This window comes from Mauremys mutica, chromosome 3 (assembly GCF_020497125.1).
Source record: "Mauremys mutica isolate MM-2020 ecotype Southern chromosome 3, ASM2049712v1, whole genome shotgun sequence".
In the NCBI taxonomy this organism is placed as follows: Eukaryota; Metazoa; Chordata; order Testudines; family Geoemydidae; genus Mauremys; species Mauremys mutica.
Window position 1 is genome coordinate 17,280,435 of NC_059074.1, and position 26,095 is coordinate 17,306,529.

At 42.2% G+C, this 26,095-nt stretch overlaps 1 protein-coding gene across 2 annotated transcripts in view; it reads right to left on the bottom strand.

The window, feature by feature from the left end:
- ENPP5 (ectonucleotide pyrophosphatase/phosphodiesterase family member 5) overlaps positions 1-25,748 on the bottom strand; it is a 29,144-nt gene extending 3,396 nt beyond the window's left edge. Inside the window, exons 1-4 of one of the 2 annotated variants that reach the window (XM_045009347.1) lie at positions 25,681-25,748; positions 18,275-19,143; positions 11,023-11,199; positions 2,444-6,159 (exon numbers count right to left, since the gene is read on the bottom strand). In XM_045009347.1, coding sequence (XP_044865282.1) covers positions 5,774-6,159; positions 11,023-11,199; positions 18,275-19,103 — 1,392 coding nt within the window. In that variant the 5' untranslated portion in view covers positions 19,104-19,143; positions 25,681-25,748 and the 3' untranslated portion in view covers positions 2,444-5,773. Of the gene's footprint in view, positions 1-2,443; positions 6,160-11,022; positions 11,200-18,274; positions 19,144-25,526; positions 25,638-25,680 lie in introns of those variants that run through there. The other variant, XM_045009348.1, reaches the window with a different exon arrangement.
- Between the last annotated feature and the right edge of the window lie 347 nt (positions 25,749-26,095).

A 26,095-nucleotide genomic window follows, 5' to 3' on the forward strand; every position in this document is an offset into this window, starting at 1 on the left:
CGCCGCGGCGGGGAGCCCAGAGCCTTTTAACTCCCAGCCGCGGCTGGGAATCGGAAGGCTCCGAGCTGCCCGCCGCGGCGGGGAGCCCAGAGCCTTTTAACTCCCAGCCGCGGCTGGGAATCGGAAGGCTCCGAGCTGCCCGCCGCGGCGGGGAGCCCAGAGCCTTTTAACTCCCAGCCGCGGCTGGGAATCGGAAGGCTCCGAGCTGCCCGCCGCGGCGGGGAGCCCAGAGCCTTTTAACTCCCAGCCGCGGCTGGGAATCGGAAGGCTCCGAGCTGCCCGCCGCGGCGGGGAGCCCAGAGCCTTTTAACTCCCAGCCGCGGCTGGGTATGGGAAGGCTCCGCGCCGCCCGCCGCGGCGGGGAGCCCAGAGCCTTTTAACTCCCAGCCGCGGCTGGGAATCGGAAGGCTCCGAGCTGCCCGCGGCGGCGGGGAGCCCAGAGCCTTTTAACTCCCAGCCGCGGCTGGGACTCGGAAGGCTCCGAGCTGCCCGCCGCGGCGGGGAGCCCAGAGCCTTTTAACTCCCCGCCGCGGCTGGGAATCAGAAGGCTCCGAGCTGCCCGCCGCGGCGGGGAGCCCAGAGCCTTTTAACTCCCAGCCGCGGCTGGGAATCAGAAGGCTCCGAGCTGCCCCCCGCGGCGGGGAGCCCAGAGCCTTTTAACTCCCAGCCGCGGCTGGGAATCAGAAGGCTCCGAGCTGCCCGCGGCGGCGGGGAGCCCAGAGCCCTTTAACTCCCAGCCCCGGCAGGCTCCGAGCTGCCCGCCGCGGCGGGGAGCCCAGAGCCTTTTAACTCCCAGCCGCGGCTGGGAATCAGAAGGCTCCGAGCTGCCCGCGGCGGCGGGGAGCCCAGAGCCTTTTAACTCCCAGCCGCGGCAGGCTCCGAGCTGCCCACGGTGGCGGGGAGCCCAGAGCCTTTTAACTCCCAGCCGCGGCTGGGAATCAGAAGGCTCCGAGCTGCCCGCAGCGGCTGGGAATCAGAGGGCTCCTGGCGCTTCCCGCCGCCAAGCCGCCAAACAGCTGTTGGTGGTGCTTAGCACTTTCCAGGAGGGAGGGGGGAGGAGCGGGGAGCCGCGCACTTAGGGGAGGAGGTGGAGAAGAGACAGGGCAGGGGCGGAGCCTCATGGAAGGGGTGGATTGGGGGTGGGGCCAGGGGCAGCAAGGGGGCGTGTCAGTGATGCGGCCCTCGGGCCAATGCACTCGTCCTCATGCGGCCCTCGGGGTCATTTGAGTTTGAGACCCCTGCTCTAAAGGGAGCTGCATCCAGTTTTCCAGGGGTAGAAAAAAATGGAAAAAAGGGAATTTAGAATGTCACCTATGTGTGTATGTATATATGTGCTTAAGATCAGACTATTTTTAAATGGCTAGTGCCTTAACGTGGTGAAATATTTATATTTTGATTGTATGGTTTTGGTTTCTGTGAAAACATTTTACATATGTAAAATAAATTTTAGAAAGTATTCTAAACTATCTTTTTCTAAGCAAAAAAAATGGCATGTTGTTCATTGCTTTGGAACTGATACAGCTTTTGCTGTTATGGCACATGATAGCATTTCCCAGTTAATGCAGACTATGATCTTTATCTCAAAGAGGCTAATCATCCAAACAGCAAATGGCTGTGCAGGGAGAGGAGGCACACAGCAGCTACCAGCCTGGGCTAGGAGCAGGAAGGGCTCAGGTTGGTGAGAGCTTAAAGAGCCCAGGTACTGAGTAACCATCAATGCATCCCTACCGTCCTTAAAGCAGCAGCTGGTGCCAGTTTTAGCCAGTAACCTATGTAGAATATCCCATATTGGAGAAGGTTGCAGCACACATAAGCTGGCTAGTTGAGTCCTCAGACTGCTTAAATCCTCAATTGGTTTTAGACATGGGTTTTGGGTAAAAACTTCATTAAGTGCACTGGCAGATCTTCTACCATTAGACAAACTAAGTTCTCCATGCTATTTTTTAAACTGCCAGCTTCTTTTGGCACACAGTATGAGGACAGTAGGATTGGTTAGAGTTGCCCTTGAGTGCTGTGGGATCTGGTTATCTAGAAAATAGTTTTGCCCCAGCTCCTATGCCTTAGATGAGACCAGTAGAGATGTCTAAAACTGGAGCTACCTTGCCACGGAGGGGCACTGTGGTAGCACCTTCTCCATCAGGCATCCTGTTTCTGGAATTTTGTTTCTCTTCCAGCACTAGATGCTATAAAGCCGCATCTTTTGTAATATGCATTGAAAGAGCATATTTCACAATGGGATTTGAGATGATCATGACCTCTAAGCTTGAATATTAATTGGAAATCTGCATCTGAATTATGCTAAAAACTTGAGATGGCAATACCCTATATGAAGCAGAATAAAGGAAGAATTAAATTAGTCATTCTGGTGCTTCAACAGAGAATGATTTCCTTGGTATATGTAAAACTTTTCACTTGCAGAAGTTCATCTAATAAGGGATATTACCTCATCCACCTTACTTCTCTCCAAAGTAATTGAATAAAGACAGGAATAGGAGTAATTGTTAACTCAGCCAGAAAATACCTTTTATGAAGACTGTTAAGTTGCATATATCAAAATATAATGAATACATGTGAGGCCTTATAGTTTCATATCCCAGACCCTTAGTTTGCTCATTCAATTTATGAAACCAGAACTCTCCCATGTTTCTTTACTATTTACTCTTTTAATTATTTCAGTAATTAAAACACATGCCTATTAAATCTTTTCATAAAACTGTTACAAGTTTCAGGTTCTCAATCTTAGTTATAACTTGAACACTACTAGCACTGACAAAATTATGTTTGCAAGCACAGATAGGAAAGAACATTCTTGACTAGAGTCAAAGTATGCCACATTTTAGTGTTTTGTTTTGTTAAACAGTGCGAGCTTTCCAATTCCCTGAACTCACAGTTGCAATATATTTTAACCCCAGCTTCCACTAACTCAATCACATGCAATCTTAAAGTACTCAAAAGGCACACACATCACACCCTGTGCCCTTTCAAAGAGCATGGGCTGGAGCATCTAACACACTTCTCCCATGGTACTATTTCTTGTGCTTACAGGTTTAGGCTTGTTCATTTATAAACATAACCCATATTAGATAGGTGTCCTGCAACTATTCCTAAACAATAGACATTAAAGTTTTTTATTTACACTAAAACAAAACATGAAAACAAAGACAGTTTTTAGCTTGTAGAGATATAAAAGTCAAACAAACAACTGAACACACAGCTTCCCCCTTCAAAACCTGTCAGTTATTTTTACAGTACAGTGCATGCTTCAACTTAAACAGGTTTTGTGACTAGCAAAATCCCTTTTTCCTGGGGGTATTGGCTCACAAATACAAAATTTTCTCTTAGAACACATTGCTCTTCACTAAACTGTATGTTTAGATAATGGGAATTCTGGGTACAAATGTTATTGATGACAGATGTACTGAACTTCTTTTTCCCTAAATCAGTAAATTGCCTAACAGACTGAATTATACAACTTTTAACCTGATATAAAAACAAATTGCAAGTGCTTACTACACCCTTGAGGATATAATTTACTTGCTCACTGTGGCATTTGCTAAAAAGCCACATTAAGGTCCCTGCCACGTTGAGAGAAAATAACTATTCAATTGTGCAAAGAAAGATCACATTGTCTATCCTGCATGAAATTTTTAATACCAAGGTCATGGGGATGAGGAGACAGAGCTTGAGTGAAGAAGCTACTGAAAATGGACAGAGTAAGGGAAGATTATCTAGGCTTCTGCAATGCAGGAAGTGCTGTCAGATTGTAGCTCTCAGTTCTGAATTTGAATACATTTATTCAATTGATGAGAGAATTATTGCATATAGGTTACTAAGATCAGAAAAGGTAGAGATTTTATACAAAACATCTCCCCTTACCATCCAACCAAAATACTTTCCACCAATTCCTGAGGACAAGATTGCCAAAGTAAAGATTGCAGTGGATCCTGACCTTTCTGTTAGTAAAGTTTACTGGTAGCCTGATTTTAATCTAGGTTCATCTGCTCTGAGCTTCAAGGTCTTAACCACTACTGTGAACGCCATTTTCATCTGTTTTAGTTCATCAAACAAAATAATTCTTTTAAGACAAAGTCTACTGCCTAGTCTACTTCTGTTATCATCTGGCACTAAAAACAGGATGTGGGCTTCTCCAGCAACAGGCAGCTTTACATTACAGACACTATGGCCACAGGGTGATTTTCCTTGACCACCTAAGCAAAGATGGAGATTGAGCAATAGCACATGCTCCCCAGGACAATTACAACAGAATTTCACAGACATGAGTCAGATTAAGTTATACACAATGCTGAGTTTTGAAACTGAATTCTGTGACTATCAACTCAGTTTCAGTATTCTTGCCCACCCCAATTTGACAATAAGCCACAACCCATGAAACACCAGCCTTCTGTGGGTCATATAACTCAATTTAGAAATGCACAACACTGCCTGCTACAATTAAAGACCAAAATGCACAATCATCTATTTCAGCTATAAAGATGTCTGCTACAGCAGCAGAATTATAGTTACAGCTCACAAGCAAATTTTGTTGCTACACAAGTTGCATTAAGGAAGAATTCCTGCTAATTATATCAGTTTTCTTGCTTATTTCAGACTATCCTGTCTGATCCACTTTCAAGCAAAAGCCACCCTTTACAATTCAGACAAAAAAATGTTTTTACATAAAGAATTTTACTAGTTTTTAAGAACTTAGAATTACAATAGATCTTGAATGAGAGAGGGTCTCATTGCCACATCACTCCTGAGCAGTATCCACTGCATCAGTATAGTTTCTGTGGAAACTTTCCAGATTCCTGTCTGCAACAATGTGATGCAGATTACCCTATGGCTGCAAAGAAAGTCCTACACATCCCCCACCTTGCAAAGATTATTATTTAAAAAGGGCAGTCAAACTCACTGCTGAGCAGTAGGGGCTCAGCTCCACTGGCATCAGTGGAATCACAGCTGCTTAAACTGGGGGGGATTTGGCCTGCTGTGTCCAATATTTTGTTGTCTATTACTTCCATGAGATAGCATCCTTTTGATAATTCAGCTCAGTTTTCCTGGTATGATACAGACCCATGTAGGTTCTTGTTAGTTACGATGTTTTTCCTACTTCGCTATTGAATATTTTAGTTCATTGAAGCCTTAAACTTTTTAACCAAATAGCAGTTCAAATAAATTTAATACTGACTGATTATTATAGTAACAACATTGGAATATATCAAGGTATGTATTTTAGTTGCTATAATTTAGAGAGAGAATTCAGAGACATACATGGCTTTGCAACTTGTACAAACACTATTATAGTGATATTTATATTGAATGCACAAAATCAGAGCATTTTGGATAAAATCTATACTATCTGCCCATCCTTCCACGGTGGATCCCTTACACTCTTTTCTTAACCTAAATAGATTTTTGTTTAAATCCAGAAGATAAGGACCAAGAGCTTAGTGAATCTAAAATGATTTCTATTTCCCAATATTAACTTAAAATGAGGTATCCAAGGGTTTAAAGGTACTAAATATCTATATACATATCCTTCCAGTATTATCTAGAGGGGTTTTCAACCCCTGAAAAATTAAGTGGTTATATGGTGCAACAGAAACATGCTCTCCCTGTACGCATCTGTTACATATTTACCCCAGTGCACCATGTGCATTTATTTTTGCAGATTTCCTAACCTAATAATTTCTAGGAAAACTTCTTTTAAGCTCAAAATACCTAGAATAACTTTTCATTGTTTTTATTAAAGTACCTTCATTGGAAAGTAATATTACCCTTGTAGTAACGGCTGGGAAATTTCAGTGTGTTGTACCTGCATTCTAGGTAGGTGGCTCTGGGTTATGTGTTTAATAAAAACTAGAAGAAAAACAACAACAAGAATGCTACCAAGAAAAACTCCTATAAAATAGGCATAGGACTCCTGTGCATAATATCTCGGATTCAGGTCTCTTGGAACTTCCGTAAGAAGCAAATCTTCCACATTGCTGAATGACCCGTTGTTTGGCAATGAACTGATACCAAGCAGATGGCACAACAAAGGATACAGATCTGCAAGACTCATGGCTTCTTTGGTGGTATTCTTTCTAAAGGCAGGACCATAGGCCAAGAAGATTGGGTGCATTTCTGGTAGGACGTTGTCGTATCCATGATTACCCACTGGAAAGAGAAGAGAAAGTGAGTTATCAAAAACCTTCTGACACCCTCAAGTTGTTAAAACACTTCCACTGCTCACTAAAAGTAGGAAATATTGAAACTTTGGACCTTTTCCCAGAAAATCCACAATGCAAAAGGAAAACAAACAGCCTAATTTATTGTAACAAAGATTTAATTACATTTCTGAACAAGCGCACAAATGTTAATTACTACTTATCAGTCATAATATTAGACGTTGTGAATCATAATGCCTAGAAGGTTAGCATTAATTTCACATAAATCAAGGGAGTCACTTAAAGCATTCAAGAATTTACTGCAGGAGGCTTCTGTATTGGCAAGGAGGCTAGAGGAGATGATTCAAGAGCCATTAGAGTCAGGAGCGGCCTATGAAGGGTAAGCTCAGAAGGCGTTAAGAGTTCAGTGTCCTGTCATAGGCATCATGCACTGAAGCCTGCTTAAAGGAGAGAATTCTACTCCGCAATTGGGCTGGCTGCTCCATACTGAATGGAGGCTTTTTTCTCAACCTCTACGTGACTATTGGCCAATCTCCAGCCTTCTGGAACTCTTAGTGCAAGACCCTGACTCATCCTCTACCCCACATGCCTGTCAACAATATGGAAAAGATATGGAGACAGAAGCATGGAGCAGTCTCACAACTAGTGCTTCAATGCAGTTTTCTTGAAAAGAGCCATTGTCTCACAGCTCATAGGCAGCCCTAGAACAGGAGAAATGTATGCCAATGAATACATGCATCACGGAGGGGAAAAGTGAGGAAATAGTTGGATTAATATGAACAGTGAAAATATCTGATAAGCTATGAAGAGTACTTTGACATCAGCTTTTCACCAGTTGGAAAGTTGGCTTTTAAGTGATCCTAGAATTGACAAGATTAGAAGCATAAGACAGAATCAGCATTTAAACTTCCTGAGAGTATCACCTCTAAGCTAAGCATCCCATATTAACCTAGTAATGAAAAGCCTCAGATGAAATCCGAAACCTGGCTCTCCTCCATGGATATCTCCTCCTCACTATTTTGTTTAAATTTGTAGACAGCATTGCTTTCTAGTTTTTCAATTAAAGTGGCAGGGGTCATAACCATCTGCATCATACCACTTTATACCATCTTTCAAAGACCACCGTGAACATACTTTGTTAGCACATCATTCTTCACAACAGACAGAAAGTAAGTAGGTGATGGAATGGAAATAGTGCACATCTCGGAACAGGATGCACTGACAAGTGGAAGACGGTCCAAGGCCTATATTTTTTTCAAAAAGTGCTAATACACACATCTGACTATCAGGACCCTTTAAAGTGTCTCAAACTGGGCACACAAAATGACAGTTTGAGACACTTTAAAGGGTATTGTCACTTCTGAAAATTTACACCCAAAACTCTCAAGGATCATGCCCTAAAAATAAACAGAAGCAAAGATAATAACTAGATAAAGCCACATGGATAGAATATCTTGATATACTTACAAATGCAGTAACTCTTACATCAGGCATTTGGGTGAGAGGAACAATGTGTAGCTAGGACAGGGGTGGACAAACTATGGCCCGCAGGCCGTATCCGGCCTGTCAGCTTTTAATCTGGCCCTTGAGGTCCGTCGGGGCCTTCCCCTACTCTGGTTCTCCCGCTGGGGAGGAGGGACTGGTGCTTGCAGGAGCTCGGGGGGGGGGGAGGAGCAGGGCAAACCCCCAATCCTACTCCCTGGCTGGAGCACCACATGGCAGAGTGGGACAAGTGATGGGTGGACCTGGATAAGTGGGTGGGCCATGGCCAACCCAGGCCCACCCATGGCTACACCCCTGGCACAGCATGTCTCTTCTGATTTAAAAAAACAAAACCCACGTTGCTGTTGCAGCTCTTTTGAAAACGAGGCCCTGCATGAAGTGCATGCAATCTTGTAAAAAAAGCAGTTTGAAATAAGGGCAGTAGTTAAGATTTTCTTTTCGCTTTCAAAAATGAGTGCTGCACAAAAAAATATAATTGGACAGTGAGTGTCAGGTTTTCAATGAAGAATGGAATGCAAAATATTTTCACAAACATGAACTTGAAGGCTGTATTCCTGATTTGTCAGGAGAACATTGCAGTGTTCAAAGAGTACAATTTGAATCACCATTTTTCAACGAAACATCCTAATTATGGCGGCAATTTTACAAATGAGAAAAAGGCAAGAAAAGCTGAGAAATTCGCCACCAACTTAAAAGTTCAGCAAAATATTTATGTGCAACAAGCTACAGTTCAGGAAGCCATTACAAGGGCAACTTATGTTCTGGGGTTTAAAATCGCTAAACAAAATAAGCCTTTTGCTGAAGAGGAGCTTTTGAAAGAATGCATGGTTATTGTTGCTGGCATGCTGTGATCGGAATACCAAAACAAATTTGAAAACATTAGTTTGTTACAAAGAACTGTTACTTGCCGCGTAGAAATGATTGATGAACATTTGGCTTCTGAGTTGAACAAGAAAGCACAGGGCTTTACGTTGTTTTCGTTAGCCCTCGATGACAGCACTGACATTAAGGACACACCACAGTTATTGATTTTTGTCAGAGGCATTGATGACAAATTTGAAGTCAGAGGAATTTTTATCAATGGAATCAATGAAACGCACAACTAAGGGATCAGATTTATACGAGAGGGCGTCTGGCTGCTTTGAACATCTGAAGCTCCCCTGCAGTAAACTGGCAAAAACGTAGGACTTTTTAAAAGAATTCAGGACAAAGTAAAAGACAACGACCCTGATAAAGAGGTGATTTCTCTGCACTGTATTATACATCAGGAGGCCCTCTGCAAAAATGTCCTGGACATCGATCATGTTGTTCGCACAGTAGTGAAAACAGTGAACTACATAAGAGAGAGGGGACTTAATCATCGGCAATTCATTTCCCTTCTTGAAGACACTGATGCTGAACACTAGGACTTACTTTATCATACAAGCGTCTGCTGGCTCAGCCTAGGAAAGGAATTGCAGCAAGTGTGGGAGCTCAGAGATGAAATTCACACTTTTCTGGAGATGCAGGGGAAAGAAAATGATTTCCCCGAATTAAAGAATTCAAATTGGGTGTGCAACCTCGCTTTTGGCATGGATATCTAGGCACATTTAAATGAACTTAATATGAAGCTGCAAGGAAAGAATGTGTTTGTACACAAGTTGTATTCTAGTGCGACAGCTTTCAAAGTCAAGTTAGTCTTGTTTTCAAAACAAATTAAGGACAGAGTGTTCACTCGCTTTCCAGCACTGAAATACTTGGAAGTGTCGCCATAGCAGACACAAAAGTACAGCAAAATTTTAAGTGACTTGCATGGAGAATTTTCTCGTTGATTCTCTGACTTTGAGAAGATGGAGAAGACACTAGAGAAAGCCCTGCAAGAATTACAACTGGAGCTCACTGATCGCCAGTGTGGTTTCACCTTGAAGGAAAAGTACAATTCAGAAAAACTGGATGACTTTTATGCTTCCTTCAGTGAAACAAAGTTCCCAAATATCCGCAAGGTGGCACAGGAAATCCTAGTTTTGTTCGGCTCCACCTATGTTTGCAAACAAACATTTTCCCTGCTGAATTACAACAAATCTCGCTACAGATCCCAGTTAACTGACCAACATCTCAGCTTGGTATTGCGGATTTCTACAACAAGAGTGACACTGGACTTTGATGCCATTGTAAAGAAGGGTGACCAGCTGCATTGTTCACATTAATCAAAGAGGGCATGGAAAGGGGGCAAGTTTGGTTTAATTACTGTAATATGTTATGATGGTATATTTTTATAACAGTAAGTAAGGTTTTATGTTTATTTCCACTAAAATATAATCTTTATTCAATAAAGTTTATTTGAATATCTCTTCTTCAGAGTTAGACTGATTAACAACATTGCTTAATTATGGTTTACTTTGAAGCTAAAATAGTTTGAATATCTTTTGGTTATTGCCACAATCAAATGGAGAAACACTGATGATTCAACAAAGCCAATTACAGATTGTAAAGAAGTCAGCAATAAACGTGAAAAACTACCAAAAAAAACTTTTACGCAGTGCAGTACACGAGAAGTTTTAGCTAACATACAATGTGTGTTCAGACAGGAGCAAAATTGTGTGGTAAAAATCAACAAACAGCTCGGTAATATAATTTTCTAACAGTGCATTGTTCAACAGAATTATTTTAATAGTGTTGATTTTGAAACAAACTTGTATTGTCCCTGTTTTAACATGAATTGTTAATTTTGTGAGCAATCGTGGCCCACCATACAATTTCCATACCCAGATGTGACCCTCATTCCAAAATATTTGCCCACCCCTGGGCTAGGATATTCTTTGCCTGTTTAACAAAAGTGTTCTCCAATTTCTGAATCAGCAGACCAGTTTCTCTAATCCATCTCAGAAGTCCCTTCCAAAGCGATGTCCATGTATTCTGCACTACAGACTAATCCCCCTCAGATCAACAGGCTGAGCTGGCAGTGCTTCATACCGCAATACCATACTTTACAGAATTGGGCTCTAGGTTCTTAAGAAGTTCCAAGATCCAGCTCTTGCAAGAGGAAACTGCTTATTTTTTAAAAGTTATATTTGTGATCAGCTAAAGTTTCAGAAGCCATTTTAGGACTGGATTTTCTCCTACAAGGAATTGGGAGCACAAGTCCCACTGATTTTCAGTGTGATGGTACACCTTTGGGTGTTTTTGAAAATTCTTTTGGGGGGTTTTGAAAATTCCACCCATATGTTTGAAGACTTCTTAACTCTTTTAAAGCCAGGTATGGGGCTTTGAGGGCTGGAGAGGGGGTCGCAGCATTTAATAACTTTATTGTACTAGTTTGAATAGAAAATAATTTATAGATCTGAAACAGAATGGAGAAAGATATACTTACAGAGAAGTTGATCAGACTTGTTTTGTAAGATTTCCCATCCTTTATCAGCCATTGCTAAGATTGGTTGAATTTTACTGTTGTGTTTGTAGTGTAATCTATTTGGAATCTCCTCCTTTTTATAAACAGTCATGTTGGGATGAGCATTGACCAAGGCTTCATACACTTCATCAAGTTTGCCTTAGACCAAATAAAACAAGAACTTAATAGTGATAAAACACAAGTAGCAATGATGAGTCACTTAGTATACATGCTAGCAATAGCTTAAATGATCTATTTCAGCACTAGGTATGAAGGATAAAAAAAATATATTGTTACACTAAAGAGCAGAATTTAGCCATAAAAGGAGTTCTAGGCAGACAGTATGTGATGCTGTGTAACCTTATTGTTAAGAGTTTTGGATGGTCACATTATTCACCAGAAAAGTCTGGTGAAATCACATGACCGTAAAAGCACGTTCCAATAAATTGTCATGTCCCTCAATATAGAATTACAACAGTTCTCTTATGTTGTGTTTTTCTTTTTGTTTAAACACAAGAGTAAAATGGTCTACTTTTTGTTTTATCATCATTGTGCACAGCAATAGGAGTTTCACATATTCACTTCAGTTAGAAGGAATTAGGTAAGCCCCTTTGTGGATAAACGGATTCTTCCCTGTTGCATATAAAGATTGAAAGGAGGGAAGTGACACTTTCTCTAATGGTCTATTCAGTACACACAGATTTCTCAGGGAGCAGAGCTTCAAAAGGGAATTGCCACATTTCCCCAGAAACCATCTATGGTGCTCAATAGCACCTCAATGGCAGTTGGGTTGCTTTAGAGTTCGTCTTCCTTTAAAAAGCTGCATTGGGAGCTGTTGATTTCTCCACAGCAGCCTCGGAAGCATAACTTTTACTTAACAGGAAGCCAACCATCTTCAGTTTAAGTCCATAGTATTTACTTTAAAAGAATTGCAGTCCCCACTTTGGTATCTGACCCTAATTAACTTTGCCTCCTCTTTGTCTCACCATTTCAAATTATAGGTGTGGCAATTTTCTTCAAATGGTGGTTAGGTCCCAACTATGCAGCTAACCAATCAGCTTATGGTTGGGGGGGGGGGTCCAAGTCTGTATTATAGGATCCTAATTATATATTCTGTCCTTGGAATATATTTACTTCTTATTGTTAATGTTCCTGTAATGGTCAGAAGCCCAAATCCAGATTAGCAAATTACTGCACTATGTATGGTACAAAGACTGGTCCCTGCCCAAGCTTACAACTTACTTCAAGACAAAAAACAAGCAATAAGGTGGAATGGGAAGGAACATGAAAGTCACTCATAAAATTAGACAGTTACATAGTCTAACAGCCTGCACAACTTGCATATTCACACTAGATTAAAAATTTAGGGAAACTATAGAAATAGAGGTTTAAAAAAAACACAGTAGAAACAGATAGAGAGGTTCAAATATATTTTAGTCTACAAGTTTCTGTTCATCATTGTCTATTATTTGTATTGTAGCACCTCAGAGCCCCAGTCATGAACTAGGACCCCACTGTACAAACACGTAGCAAAGAGATTCTCTGCCTCCAAAAGTTTACATTCTTCTAGAGATCTATTTCTGTGCTACTTTTATCATGTACCTATTTCTGTTTTCTGTAAAGTTTGTAGTAAAAGCAGCTATGGAATGGGAAGTGGAGGAAGATGAGGGGAGAGTAATAGGGGAGGAGCAGTGCAAAGCAGAGCTAAGAAGCAGTAAATAGTAGAGCCCAGGAAGCATGGTGAAAGGGGGAGGGGGGGGAGAGAAGTATCAGTAAAATGTCAGACACTTCACTAACGGAAACTGGAGGAATCAAAGGTGCTGCTTTGAAGAAATATTGTCTGATGGCATGAATCTCGCCCTTGTCTTCATCCCTGGCTTTTAACACTGTTCTCCTGTGATTCAGCGAGAGCTGAAGGCTTTACATTCTACTTAGAAAACCTTCTGTGTCAAAAGCCCCATGGAGATAGATTGTTTTTTTAAGATTTAAGTAAGCGCTAATCTCGGCTCACAACCTCAAAGATCACATTTTTGTATTTGTCCCAATATAAACAGCTTAAAGCCACATAAAAACAAAAACCCCAGCCATACTGTTACAATAGTTACAATAAAAATCTGGGTCTTTTCAGACCTCTCTGAAAAATCATGAGCATTCACAAAGGTGGTTAAGGACACAGCAAACTAATAGCCTTCCTGTGTACAAGTAAACTGACCTGTATTTTCTGCAACTATATTGTTAAATGGTTAACATAAAAAAATCAGTAACTAAACCTCATGTATGTTACAGAACTACATTATAAGTATGTTAAGGTTACCATGCAAAAGTCAGGAAATGCCAGAATTAAAACTGCCTGTGCAATCAATTACAGGTTCTGATGGGGAGTGTGTTCTTGTGGTTATATACCTTTCTGCTCCTGTACCCCCAGCTAGTCTGTTCCCTTTCTGCACCTATCTACCTCTCTATCCCATTCTGCTCACTGCTCTGGTACCACTTTGCTTCCCCACACCCTGTGGCCTTGTTTCAGGGACCAGAAAAGGCACATCCCTAACACCAGAGAGTATGTCTTCCCTGCAATAAAACACATCCCAGAGCCTGGGCTCCAGCCCAAATCCCAGTATCTACACTGGAATTTTATAGCCTTCAGCCCTAACCCCGTGAGCCTCGGTCAGCTGACACAGGACCAGCCACAGGTGTTTTATTGCAGTGTAGACATACCAAGAGAAACCCCCTGCCAAATTTCAAGTCCCTGTGCCAAAGCATGGAAGCAGAAGAGCTTCAATGAAATGGTTGTAATTATTTCTTTAAACATACGCAGCACTGTTTTAGCAGAAACTTTTAAAAAGTCAGCCTCAGGTAGATCGTTGGCATGGAAAATGTCACCTCCAATGGTTAATTTGGCAAGTTTTAAGCACCTGGGTCTTGTAGTTGAAGTGTCATGCAACCTCTCTTTAGGTCACGCTCTCAGATCCACCTATACAATATATTCCATCTTAAAAGATAAAGGTAACCAAATCTCATTGTCCTCAATTCCTTTCTTGGCAAGTTCTGTGTTCAGGGTTTCAGCTTCCCTCTGCCTCGCAAGGCCCCATCCTGTTCCCACTGAAATCTGCCCCCAGCTACAGTGAGAGCAGGATTGGGGCCTCAGTGACACTACCACCACTTAACAGAACACGGAAGGCTATTTCGGACGACTGATGGCATCTGCCACTGCAGAGCAATCACCTAAACTAGCCTTCCTGCTCTTGTTTAGATGGTGGTGATGCCATGAAGTTTCAGAGAAGAAACTCTGAATCCAAGACTTGACAGGTTAAGTAGACGAGGAAGGGGGCTTGAAAACAGATGTAGTTTTGGTTCCTAGGCTTGCTCATATATGTGCTAGGTTTTCAATATTAAAAGCTTTGCAGTTTGCTTTCCCTTGCTATCATGCCTTCCCCGTTTTAACAGTAAGAAGCCTGCACATGCTGAATCTATTTACAATATAATTTAGGGTTTTGTCACATGCGCTATGCAAATCATAATTTTTTCACTAGCTGAGCAGGACGTTTCTGCAGCACTAGCTGATATTTAGAAATAAAGCTGTTATCTTCTTTTTGTGTTTCATGCATCCACATTTCAAAACAGGCAGCAAGCCAGACCCTGACAAGTGGTCTCTTTGCAGCCTAGAAAGAACTGAAGGGTAGGAAGTGTGGTTTTAACGGTTTAATGTTTTTTATTTGTCTTTGGGGCTAAAACTATGACCTTATTTAGTAAAAAGGTCACAGCATGCTTCTTATAAGTGGACCCTCCCTCTCCGTCTGCTAGCCCAAGTTCTGTCTTCAGTTACACCAATACATTCTGACTGAAGGCAATGTGGTTGTACATGTCCACCCACTTCCTGCAACCCTACTCCCCTCTACAAAAGCATTAAAGTTTCTTTTCTCACCCCTAGATTGAGAGAAGATAGTAACCTCTTCCTGGACATACAACCTTAGCCTCAAATTAAAGTTAGTCACATTTGTACGTACAGTAACTCTCCACTTAATGTCCTCTTGCTTAACGTTGTTTCAATGTTACGTCCTTGTTCCATTACAGAACATGCTCGTTTAAAGTTGTGCAATGCTCCACTATAACATTGTTTGGCTGCCTGCTTTGTCCACAGCTGGCAGCCCCCTATCAGCTCCCCTACGTGCCCCACCCCAGCACCTCCTACCCACCAGCAGACCCCGCAGATCGGCACCTTCCCCCTACTCCCCCCGCCTCCTGCTGGCTGCAATCAGCTGTCTTGCAGCGTTCAAGAGGCTGGGGGGGGGAGGGGGAGAAGCGAGGATGCAGCGTGCAGCCTCCGCCCTCCCTCCTGCCCGCAGCAATCAGCCGTGTCCTCGCTCCTCCCCCCAGCCTCCTGAACGCTGCAAGGAGCTGACTGATGCGGGCAAGAGGCAGGGGGAAGGCATTGATCCGCAGGGTCTGCCAGCGGACAGGAAGCACCGGCGGGAGGGGACCTGATGCGGGGCTGCCAGCCTGTTTAATATCTGTATTAAATTGCTTGTTTTAAAATGTATATAATGCCTTTTGTCTGGCAAAAAAAAAAAATTCCCCTGGAACCAAACCCCCTTATTTACATTCATTCTTATGGGAAAATTGGATTTACTTAACATCATTTCACTTAATGTCACATTTTTCAGGAACATAACTATAATGTTAAGTGAGGAGTTACTGTAAATTAAGGGCGGAATTTGGTCTGCAGTGTACAGCATGTAGGATGATGTACTTCTCTCAGAAAGGTTCAAATACCCCTTAAGTATATCACACAACTGGGGTTGCACAAGCTGAGAAAGGCCAAGTCTGATCTTTTGGAGGAGGGTGGGGGACACGCGGAGGAAGAGGAAAAAAGAAGAGCATATTCTGATAAGAGGGGTGTATCAGATCCCTCATAGCAGACACTAAAAACCATCTCAGCTTCTACCTTTGATAGATGTCATTGGCTTCAACCTGTCAACTATAAGTAAGAAGATACAATGAAGCATTGGTGTGCCCTACCAGTAATAATCTGCACTCCGATCTTTTTAGAACAAGTTTTTCCCTCTCCTTACTGAAGACATACACTTCTGCTTTGTTTTTCTTAGCTTTACTGACCCTTAGGGCCTGAACACGTTAAACAAGAGAATAGTGGCTAAATTTTGAGCTGAAGAATTAGCTATAAGAATTTACTCTTATTTAATTTCTTAGAACATAATTCCACACAAAAATTGAAAATAAAACCTCTAGCTGTGACTAGTGATTGAGTAAGAAGTAGTTAATTGTTGGACAATTTAAAAAAAAAAAAAGATTTAAAAGCCTATTGGGAAAAAGAAAGTAATTTTAACTATGCCTATGAAAGACTAGTTTTATATTACCAGCAAACTAAAGAACTGAAACAGCAAAACATGAAGATCAGCATCTTCAAGCAAAAGATATTTAAAGCAATGACCTCTAGATGGAAAGAAAAGCACATTATGCATCAATGAGATGACAAAAGTAAGATGCCACTCCTATTAAAGGGAGACATTGCAAATCATTTAAAAAATCCTGTCAATTAGTAATGTTTCAGAAATTAAATTGAAGGTTTAAAAAAAAACAATCTATGTTTATTTTCACCATTTGCTTCCATTTCAAGTTCACTCAGCTTGGACAGCAAGTACCCTGGTGAGCTTCACTTTGTTTTCATGCACTAGTACAATGCTGAAAATGCTGCAGAGACGTGTTTAAAGCCAAAATATAAATCTTTTTAAAGCCTGAATATACTTTTATTAAAAAAGCTCCCATACAATATTTTTTATTTTAAATTCAACCTAGATTTGGGACCTCGATCACTCATTTTTAAATTATAGATAAGTCTATTTTAGAAAGCTATGCTAGACAGAGCTATCAATTCTAAACAAGGGCATGAGCTGCAAACTTTAACCCATGCAAGTCAGTTCATGACAGAAGTCCCACTGACTTTAATGTGATTGCTGACATGAATAAGGACCCAAGCCTGTAATTTTGCTCTCTAGTCACAATTTTCATAAACTCAGAACTGGAAGGGATCTCGAGACATCATCTAGTCCAGTCCCCTGCACTCATGGCAGGACTAAGTATCCCTGACAGGTGTTTGTCTAACCTACTCTTAAAAATTTCCAGTGATGGAGATTCCACAACCTCCCTAGGCAATTTATTCCAGTGCTTAACCACCCTGACAGTTAGGAAGTTTTTCCTAATGTCCAACCTTAATCACCCTTGCTGCAATTTAAGCTCATTGCTTCTCGTCCTATCCTCAGAGGTTAAGGGGAACATTTTCTCTCTCTCTCTCCTCCTTGTATCAACCTTTATTATACTTGAAAGCTGTTATGTTCCCTCTGTCTTCTCTTCTCCAGAGTAAACAAACCCAGTTTTTTTTTTTCAAATCTTCTCTCATACGTTATCTTTTCTAGACCTTTAATAATTTTTGTTGCTGTTCTCTGGACTTTCTTCAATTTGTCCACATCTTTCCTGAAATGTTGCCCCCAGAACGCGACTCAATACTCCAACCGAGGCCTAATCAGCATGGAGTAGAGCAGAAGAATTACTTCTCGTTTCTTGCTTGCAACACTTCTGCTAATATAGCCCAGAATGTTTGCTTTTTTTTTTTTTTGGAACAGTGTTGCACTGTTGACCCATATTTAGCTTGTGATCCACTATGACCCCCCAATCACTTTCTGCAGTACTCCTTCCTAGGCAGTCATTTTCCATTTTGTATGTGTGCAAACTGATTGTTCCTTCCTAAGTGGAGTAGCAGTTGTCCTTACTGAATTTCATCCTATTTACTTCAGACCATTGCTCCAGATCATTTTGAATGTTAATCCTATCCTCCAAAGCACTTGCAACCCCTCTCAGCTTGGTATTATCTGCAAACTTTAGAAGTGCACTCTCTATGCCATTATCTAAATGATGGATGAAGATATTGAATAAAATCAGACCCAGAACTGATCCCTGCAGGACCTCACTCGTTATGTCCCTCCAGCTTGACTGTGAACCACTGATAACTACTCTCTGGGAACAGTTTTCCAACCAGTTATTCAATCACCTTATAGTAGCTCCATCTATTTCCCTAGTTTGTTTATGAGAAGATCATGCAAGACAGTATCAAAAGCCTTACTAAAGCCAAGATATACTAAAGCCAAGATATACCACATCTACCACTTCCCCCCCACCATCCATAAGGCTTGTTACCCTGTCATTTTAATGCCATAGTTCCTACCTTCTTTTGGTAAAATTGCTACCACAGGAGAATGGTCAACCATTGTATACAGCTCTCTAGCCACGTACTGATCAAGCTCTATGAGCCTTTCTGAAGAAGACTGTGCCATTCCATGGTCACTTGTGATTATGATATTCAGTGTGTCCCACAACTTTGCTTTCTTCAGTTCTGACACAAGATATCCCAGCTTGTCATCAATCTCACTAATGACTGCGCCCATACGTGGATTTTCTGGGCCCAAAACATGCCCCATCGCATCAGGCTGTTCCCAGTACAGAAGACCAAAATTGATGGGTTCTTCTGAGGTAAACCAATCAATAAGTTTGTCAACTCGATCTTCGAATGAAACAGACTCATTGTAAAACATATAGTGCGTAGGAAAGACTCCATGTATTTTTACATCTGTTCCAGGCCACATAGCAGCTCCGGTTCTATGTCCTTCCATTTGGTTGGTGACCCATATTGGACAGGCCTCTTCCCAGAACTTTGAATTATAGATGTTCATGCTGTTCAGGGAGAAAGTTTTGTTCAGGACAGGATCATACATTTCATTAGCGACTATGCCATGGCTCTCTGCATAGAGACCTGTCACCATTGTATAATGATTAGGATAAGTTTTCGTAATAAACACATTAGTAACCTGTTTAACATGAGCACCATTCTTCATGATATAATGAAAGTTAGGCGTTGGGAATTTATAAATGTAATCCCATCGAAATCCATCAAAAGATAATAGTAACACTCTGGACTGGTCCTGCTGGAAACAAAGTGTGCTTGGAAAAGTCATCATACAGACTGCCAAGACTCCCCAGTAGCAATTCAAAGCCATCCTGGAAAAGCTTTTTCACTCAGGCGCAAAGTTGGTATCTCTAGAATACAAAGGCAAAATTCAGTTAATACTTCTGCAAGTTAATTATCTTGAACACTTATCTTTACTACAGTATAAGTGAATCTGAAACAAGTTTGTGAGTAATCCCTGTCTAGAGGTACTCATGTGGCTCCTATCACTGTAGAATACCTCACAAACATTAGTGGATTTTCCCTTGACACCCCTGCTAGGTAAGGAAATAGTATTATCCCCATTTTACAGATGAGGAACTGAGGCACAGAAAGATTTAATGATTTACCCAATGTTACACAAGAGTCTGTGGTACAGCCAGTGCTTTGAACAAAAAAACCCCATTCTTCCTTCTTCCACCCTGACAAATTTGCCAACATATGAGACTAAAAAGGCTTCCTTTCTCTTCTCTATTCAGACTGTTATCAAACCAAAGTGATGGAAAAAGGGGGTGTGAAGGAACTATTGAGGCTCCAGAGAGGGTGGAGCCTGTAGGGAGGTTGGTCAAGGTTACAGTTGCAGAGTGGATCTCAAGAAAGGGAGAGCTGGAATTGTGACAGGACATTCACAGGAAACCACTGTGAGTCAGAGGTCAGACAGAAGGTTTGACTGGACTAGCCTAGAGAGGTGGGCTAACTTAAGAAGGGTTAGTAGAGCTCTGAGGAGGGAGCCTGAAGAGAGCTCAGCTTGGTGTCCCTAGCCCCAGAAGCTTCCCACATAGGTGACAGTGGTGGGCTTTGGAGGTGAGAAATTCCTCAGAGAAAGTGAGTGACTCCCAAAGCCATCCCAGTAATTTAGCAGCATGAGTTGATGCGGGGAGGTGACAATAGATTTACATGGGTTGTGTGTATATATATATATCACACAGACACACACAAATAGATTTACATGGGGTTTAAAAAAAAAAAAGAGGTTTCTGTGTATAAAATTATTTCTTTAAACTGGAGTTCCTTGTTAAGTTATTTATTACTTGAAGAACAATTATAAGATACTCTATTTTCACTAACTCTAAAACTAAGCCTGATACATGCAACCTAATTATTTAGGCATCATCTTCTTGAAGTGATGCTACACAGTAATTATGTGCAAAGTGCAACTCTGGGTTTCAAGTTCCTGGGGGGAAAAGACTAAAACCTTTAACTCTAAAGTCTAAAAGAGACAAGGAGGTAATACCAAATTGTGGCAGCAAAGGTACCAAATAACCAGTCGCCAAGTATATGTCAGCTGTTCAGCAGAGGGGAAACAAGTCATCACAGGGGGGCTACAGTTAAAATTTCACTAACACTCCCTAAGTGTATTTTGATACTGGAATATCATATGTTCAGAGCATTTATAATGGGAAAAGCGGTAAATAAATGTAAATCACATTTTAGATTAATGACATACTAAGTTATAATTTCCTGTTCCAGCTATGGCACATTTTTTAAAAAATCCAGGTATCATAGAATCACAGAAATGTAGGGACTGGAAGGGACCTCAATAGGTCATCTAGTCCACTTGACTGCACTGAAGCAGGACTAAGTATTACCTAAACCAGGGGTTCTCAGACTTTTGTACTGGGGACCCCTTTCACATAGCAAGCCTCTGAGTGCAACCCCCCCTTATACATTAAAAACACGTTTTTATATATTTAACACCATTATAAATGCTGGAGGCAAAGCAGGGTTTGGGGTGGAGCCTGACAGCTCGCAACCCCCACCCCCCCATGTAATAACCTCACGACCCCCTGAGGGGTCCTGATGCCCAATTTGAGAACTCCTGATCTAAACTATCCCTGGCAGGTGTTTGTCTAATCTGGTTTTAAAAACCTCCAACGATGGAGATTCCACAACCTCCCTAGGTAATTTGTTCCAATGCTTTACTACCATTACAGTTGGGAAGTTTTTCCTAGTGTCTAACCTAAGCCTTACTTGCTGTAATTTAAGCCCGTTACTTCTTGTCCTGTCCTCAGTGATGTTAGGGAGCTTATTCCTTCACCCTCATTTCCCTGGTCCTTCTCACATGAACAGAGAGCAACAATACCCAAAGTCCAAAGGTGCAAACACTTCGATGTTTATTGTGGTGAACTTCCAGCCAGCATGATTCCAGTTTCCTTCCTCAGTGTCCTCCTTCTCAGCTCGGACACCACAGAGCTGTCCCTGCTCCCATTCACTGTTCACATTCCCCCCCGCCCTTACTTCCTGATTGACTGCAAACTATATAGTAAAACTTGAGTTCTGCTTAGCTATACCTTAACCAATCATTTTACTGAAATTTAACTAACCAATCCTGACACATTGTAACATGGTTATTTAACCAATTATATCCCACCACCTTAATTGGTTTACACCCAACAAAATTAATTATACAACAGACAAACAATCAAAGTACCACACAGCGATTATACAGACAAACAATAGGGAAGTGAAGACTACAGTGATAGAACAATACAGAAATGAGGATTTCACATTCCAGCTATTGATAAGTGAGTTCTTGCAGACAGGATGCTATCAAACTAAGTTTCCTTTTACATCTTCTAGGCTCTTCCCTTTCTTTGGAGGTGATAGGAATACAATCCTGTCCTGATATTCCTAACAGCCTAATAGCACCTTATTTTAATGTGACTAGTTCGGAATGCATGGATGTGACCATGCATTTCCCAGTTTATGACTGGCTTCTGCTGCTTAGCCGAAGGCCTTAGCCTAAGAACCAGGCCTCAGACTGTCACAGTGAGAGAAGGCCCTTACACATACAGAGCGTGATTTTGATTCTCTCTTTAATACCTCTATAACTAGCTAAGTGATAAGAATACACCTAATTTCTTAAAGTATAGGCCTTTGCAGACAGGCCTGAATATTTATATCCTAACAAGTGAATCAGAACAATTTATCACCCTCCTCTTTATAACAACCTTTTCTGTACCCGAAGACTGTTCTCATGTCCCCACTCAGTGTTCTCTTCTCCAGACTAAACAAACCCATTTTTTTCAATCCTTCCTTGTACGTCATGTTTTCTAGACCTTAATCATTTTTGCTGCTCTCCTCTGGACTTTCTCCAATTTGCCCACATCTTTACCAAAAATGTCATGCTCAGAACTGGAAACATTACTCCAGTTGAGAACTGAACAGTGCTGAGTAGAGTGGAAGAATTACTTCTCATGTTGTGCTGCTTCGATCACAAAGGCAGTATTAATTTTAAGCTGCTATCAACCTGGCTCATATTGAATATAGAGATTTAGAGGTGAAATACTCCATACAACTCTCAGCCATCTAACTTCCCCTAACATATAAAGATTTTAAATCTCTCTCTACCAAAAGTCTCTTGATTTATAAAGGAAAAGGGCAGAAAAGGAGAAAGATTAACTGGCATCTCAGATGATTCATAACTGCACTTCCTAATCAGTCCAGTGCCAAGCATAAAAATTCTTCTGTCCTTTTAAACCAACAGTCACTGACTTCTGAATATACTTAGTACAGAAAGCATGAAATGAGAAATTCTTTGCTCAAATGAGAATATTCTCATATCTAATCTGATCACTGCAAACTAAAATCAGTGATTGTTATGAGCTGCATGCAGAAAATGTTTTCTTCCTGGATAGCCATGAAAATAATTAGCTCTGTGTCTGATCAGCTGATTCATCAAGAAATCAGCTGCCCGGCAGAAACCCTGAAGAGAGTTATCTCTATATAGCAGCAGGTGCAGAGCTCATACAAAATGAAGTCATCCTCTCTTGTGATGCTACTTATTCACTGAAGGCTTTAGTTTTATCATTCCCATACACTTCTAATCAAGACATTACTTATTCCAATTCAAGGCAGGCATATATCCCCTGTAAAGCCTTGAAAACAGGTTTACATGCAACAGCTCATTTCTCAAAAGCCCATTAAAAATGCCTGTTTGTCCTGCCTGTCCTCTATTTGTTACAGGATTACTGCATATGGTTGTTTCCTCATTCTATTGTTATTTTAAACCAGTTCTGGTCAACTGACAGGTCCAGTCCCACATATCAGCAATAGTGAGGCACATAATGCAGATTTGCCTTTCACTCTTTATCCAATACATTCATTAGTTTAATGACTTTTGAAATCAACAATATAAAGCCTTCCACTGAAATCAGTACTAGTTTTACAGTGACTATCAAGTAGACCACATCCACAAGGTTTATGATTGATTATCCTTGTGCATCTGATCCCTGAAGTTGAGCTTTCCTTAAAAGACAAGGTTGAAGAACAAATGAAGGCAGAACTCGTTTTATCTATCTGTGGAAATCGACCAAGTATTGCGAGACAAAGTCTAAATCTCCACAACCTCTGGCAATTTTTTCTCCTTCCTATCAGCTTACAACCTGGATCCCAAACCCTGCCCCAGCTCAGCTCTCTCCTGCAATACCTCTATCAATCAATCTGAGCTACCTATATAGGCACTCAAATGGCTCTCCTAGATGAACACCTCACAAATATTAATAGATTTATCCTCAAAACACTTCTCTAAGGTAGAAAACTATTATCTTCATTATACATATGGTCAATAACAGAGCCAGGAATTGAACCTGAATCTCCTGAGTCCCAATTCAGTGTTTTAATCTCAAGATCACCATTCTTCATGGTTTTTACAATTTCTGCTTCACAATACAATGTTTGAAAGCAGAGCAACAAAAGTGACAGAAGAGTAGACCTAAGCAAAAGGATGAGATGTGGACATGTGAAGAAAACAATATTATAGTCTTCAAATACATGGAGGGACCAATTCCTATCATAAATCACCAAATAGTAATGGGCTTAAGATGGAGCTGGGAAAAAATGAAGGTTACATTACAGAAAAACTTGATAACTTGTTCTATTGCAGAATCATTTTTATAGTTAAAGAAGGTTATGGAAAAGAATGAATTAGAAACTAGCGGTACTAAAGGCTTCTTTAATATAGCAGGGAACTGGGAGCCTGGTGTGGAGCCCAGGCAGCAGACAGGTTCCAGCTGGAGCCCCCCACCTGCCCTGGGGTGCCAGCCCAGCTGTGAGCCCTGCAGGGTTCACAGCAGAGAGCTTTTCTTGTTAATTTCACAGCTCCAGTGCCTAGTAATGAAATTGACAAGAATGACAGCCAACAGGCCAAGATAAGTAAGATGGTGTCTAGACAGTCACTGCATCACCCTAACTACACTGACATCAGCCCTATGCCTCTCCTGGAGGTAGAATTATTAGGTCAGTGTAGTAGGGCACTTACTTACATTGGCAGGAGCAAGGCCTTAGTGTAGACACTGGCATAATTAGGTCAACGTAAGCTCCCTTAAGTTGCCCTAACTCTATAATGGAGACCAGACCATAGCCTGATGAAGAAACAGGAGAGACACAACAAATGGATTCCATGACACCTTTTCTAGGTGGAGCACTGGCTTGGCCAGGATGGACTATGTCTTAACCTTTGCTTCTCTATGGTGCCTGCTAACCTAAGAACTTCCCAATAGACCCTACTCTATTTTGAGTAGGCTGCCTGGCTGAGGTGCACTGGTCCCTGAGAAGTGTAAGTCATGAATCTATCTCAGTTGGAGTCACTAGGCAGAGTTCACAGTGTGAAACAGGTGTGCTAGAGCCTAGAGGCTTTAAGGAGGAGTGGGACCCACTGGGGATCTGCTACACTGAAGAGGTTCCTCCAAGGAACTGTTTAAAAACTGGGGTGCAGCACAGATACTGGATCCATGAAACTGATATAATCATCTCTTCTTGCCTTAGGAATCTATTAAACACATTCATTGAAGTTTGAGATAAAAGGGATGACATACTGGAGGAAATCAATAGGGATCAAGATATTACATGGATCTTCCACCCAGCAGCCCTTTCTCAGTTACCCTGACAGCATTCACTTGTGTCATTTCAAGCTGATCAGAGCTGTTGCGCAGGTCTTGTTTCCCTAAGATGACAGCGGGAAGTTTGGTTTTAACCTGCCACATGCACCTTGCCTGGATGACATTACTGAGAGGAACCCTGGGCATTCAGATACACTAGGGTGATGGGCTTAGATACCACAGACAATAATTTAGACTGCAATCCAAGCAGTGTCTCAAAAAGCACAGACCAGTGTAGAAATGCAGAGGGGATCAGCATGGAGCATTTGGATCAAGCAGGACAGAGAGAGATGTGTGCATGTGTGTATTGGGGGGGGGGGCGGGGGAGGGATTTGGAGCATCTTCTGCTTCCCACTGACCTGCACATCTAAAATTAATCAGAGAAATCAACAATACTGTAAGACAGAGCTGAGCAAGCCCCACCCAGCCTCATTCTCCGGGTGGCCTCCCCCCACCCCCAGTTAGGGGTCAGACAGGCACCCATGCAACCTGCTCTCCATCAAGAGAAGCGAGTCTCAGAGGCAGCCAACCCATCCCCCGTGTCCTTGTGGGGACACACCCGATATATGGGTTTAGAAGGGGGAGCGGACACACACCTCATATGTCGGGATCCCCAGGGGAGCCAGCACCGCCCCCCGCCATAGAGCGGTGTCCCCGGGGGCCAGGGCGCGGAGCCGGCCCCGCAACATATTGTTACCCCCGGGGGGCCGGGGCCGGCCCGGCCAGCCAAGGGGCAGAGGGTTTGCCTACCTCAGCGCCCCAGTCACACGCTCCCGGCAGCAGCCTCGCGAGCTCTACCACCCGCCCTCAGCCCCCACTCACCTCCCAGACCCCGCCTCCTCCCAGATAAACCCCGCCTCCATCCCGCCTATTGTTCGGGCACTTTCTGTGCCCAGCTCCCAGCCCCCAATGGCCAGCGACGCTGTCAGTCACGCGTTGCGGGCAGGGTGGTCACGGGCGGGGCGGAAAGGGACGCGTGCGCAGTTGGGAGAGCAGGTGACCGGCTGGGTGTTGCCATGGTGACCCGGGTAGCTGGGCTCCTCGGGCTCGCGCCCACCCTCACCGGCCTGAGCCTTTCCTGCTCCTAGCCCCGGCCGGAGCCGACGTGCGCCCCCTCGCCCTGCACAGCCTGGGCTTCCCAGGGCGCTAGCAGGGGCTGAGCCAG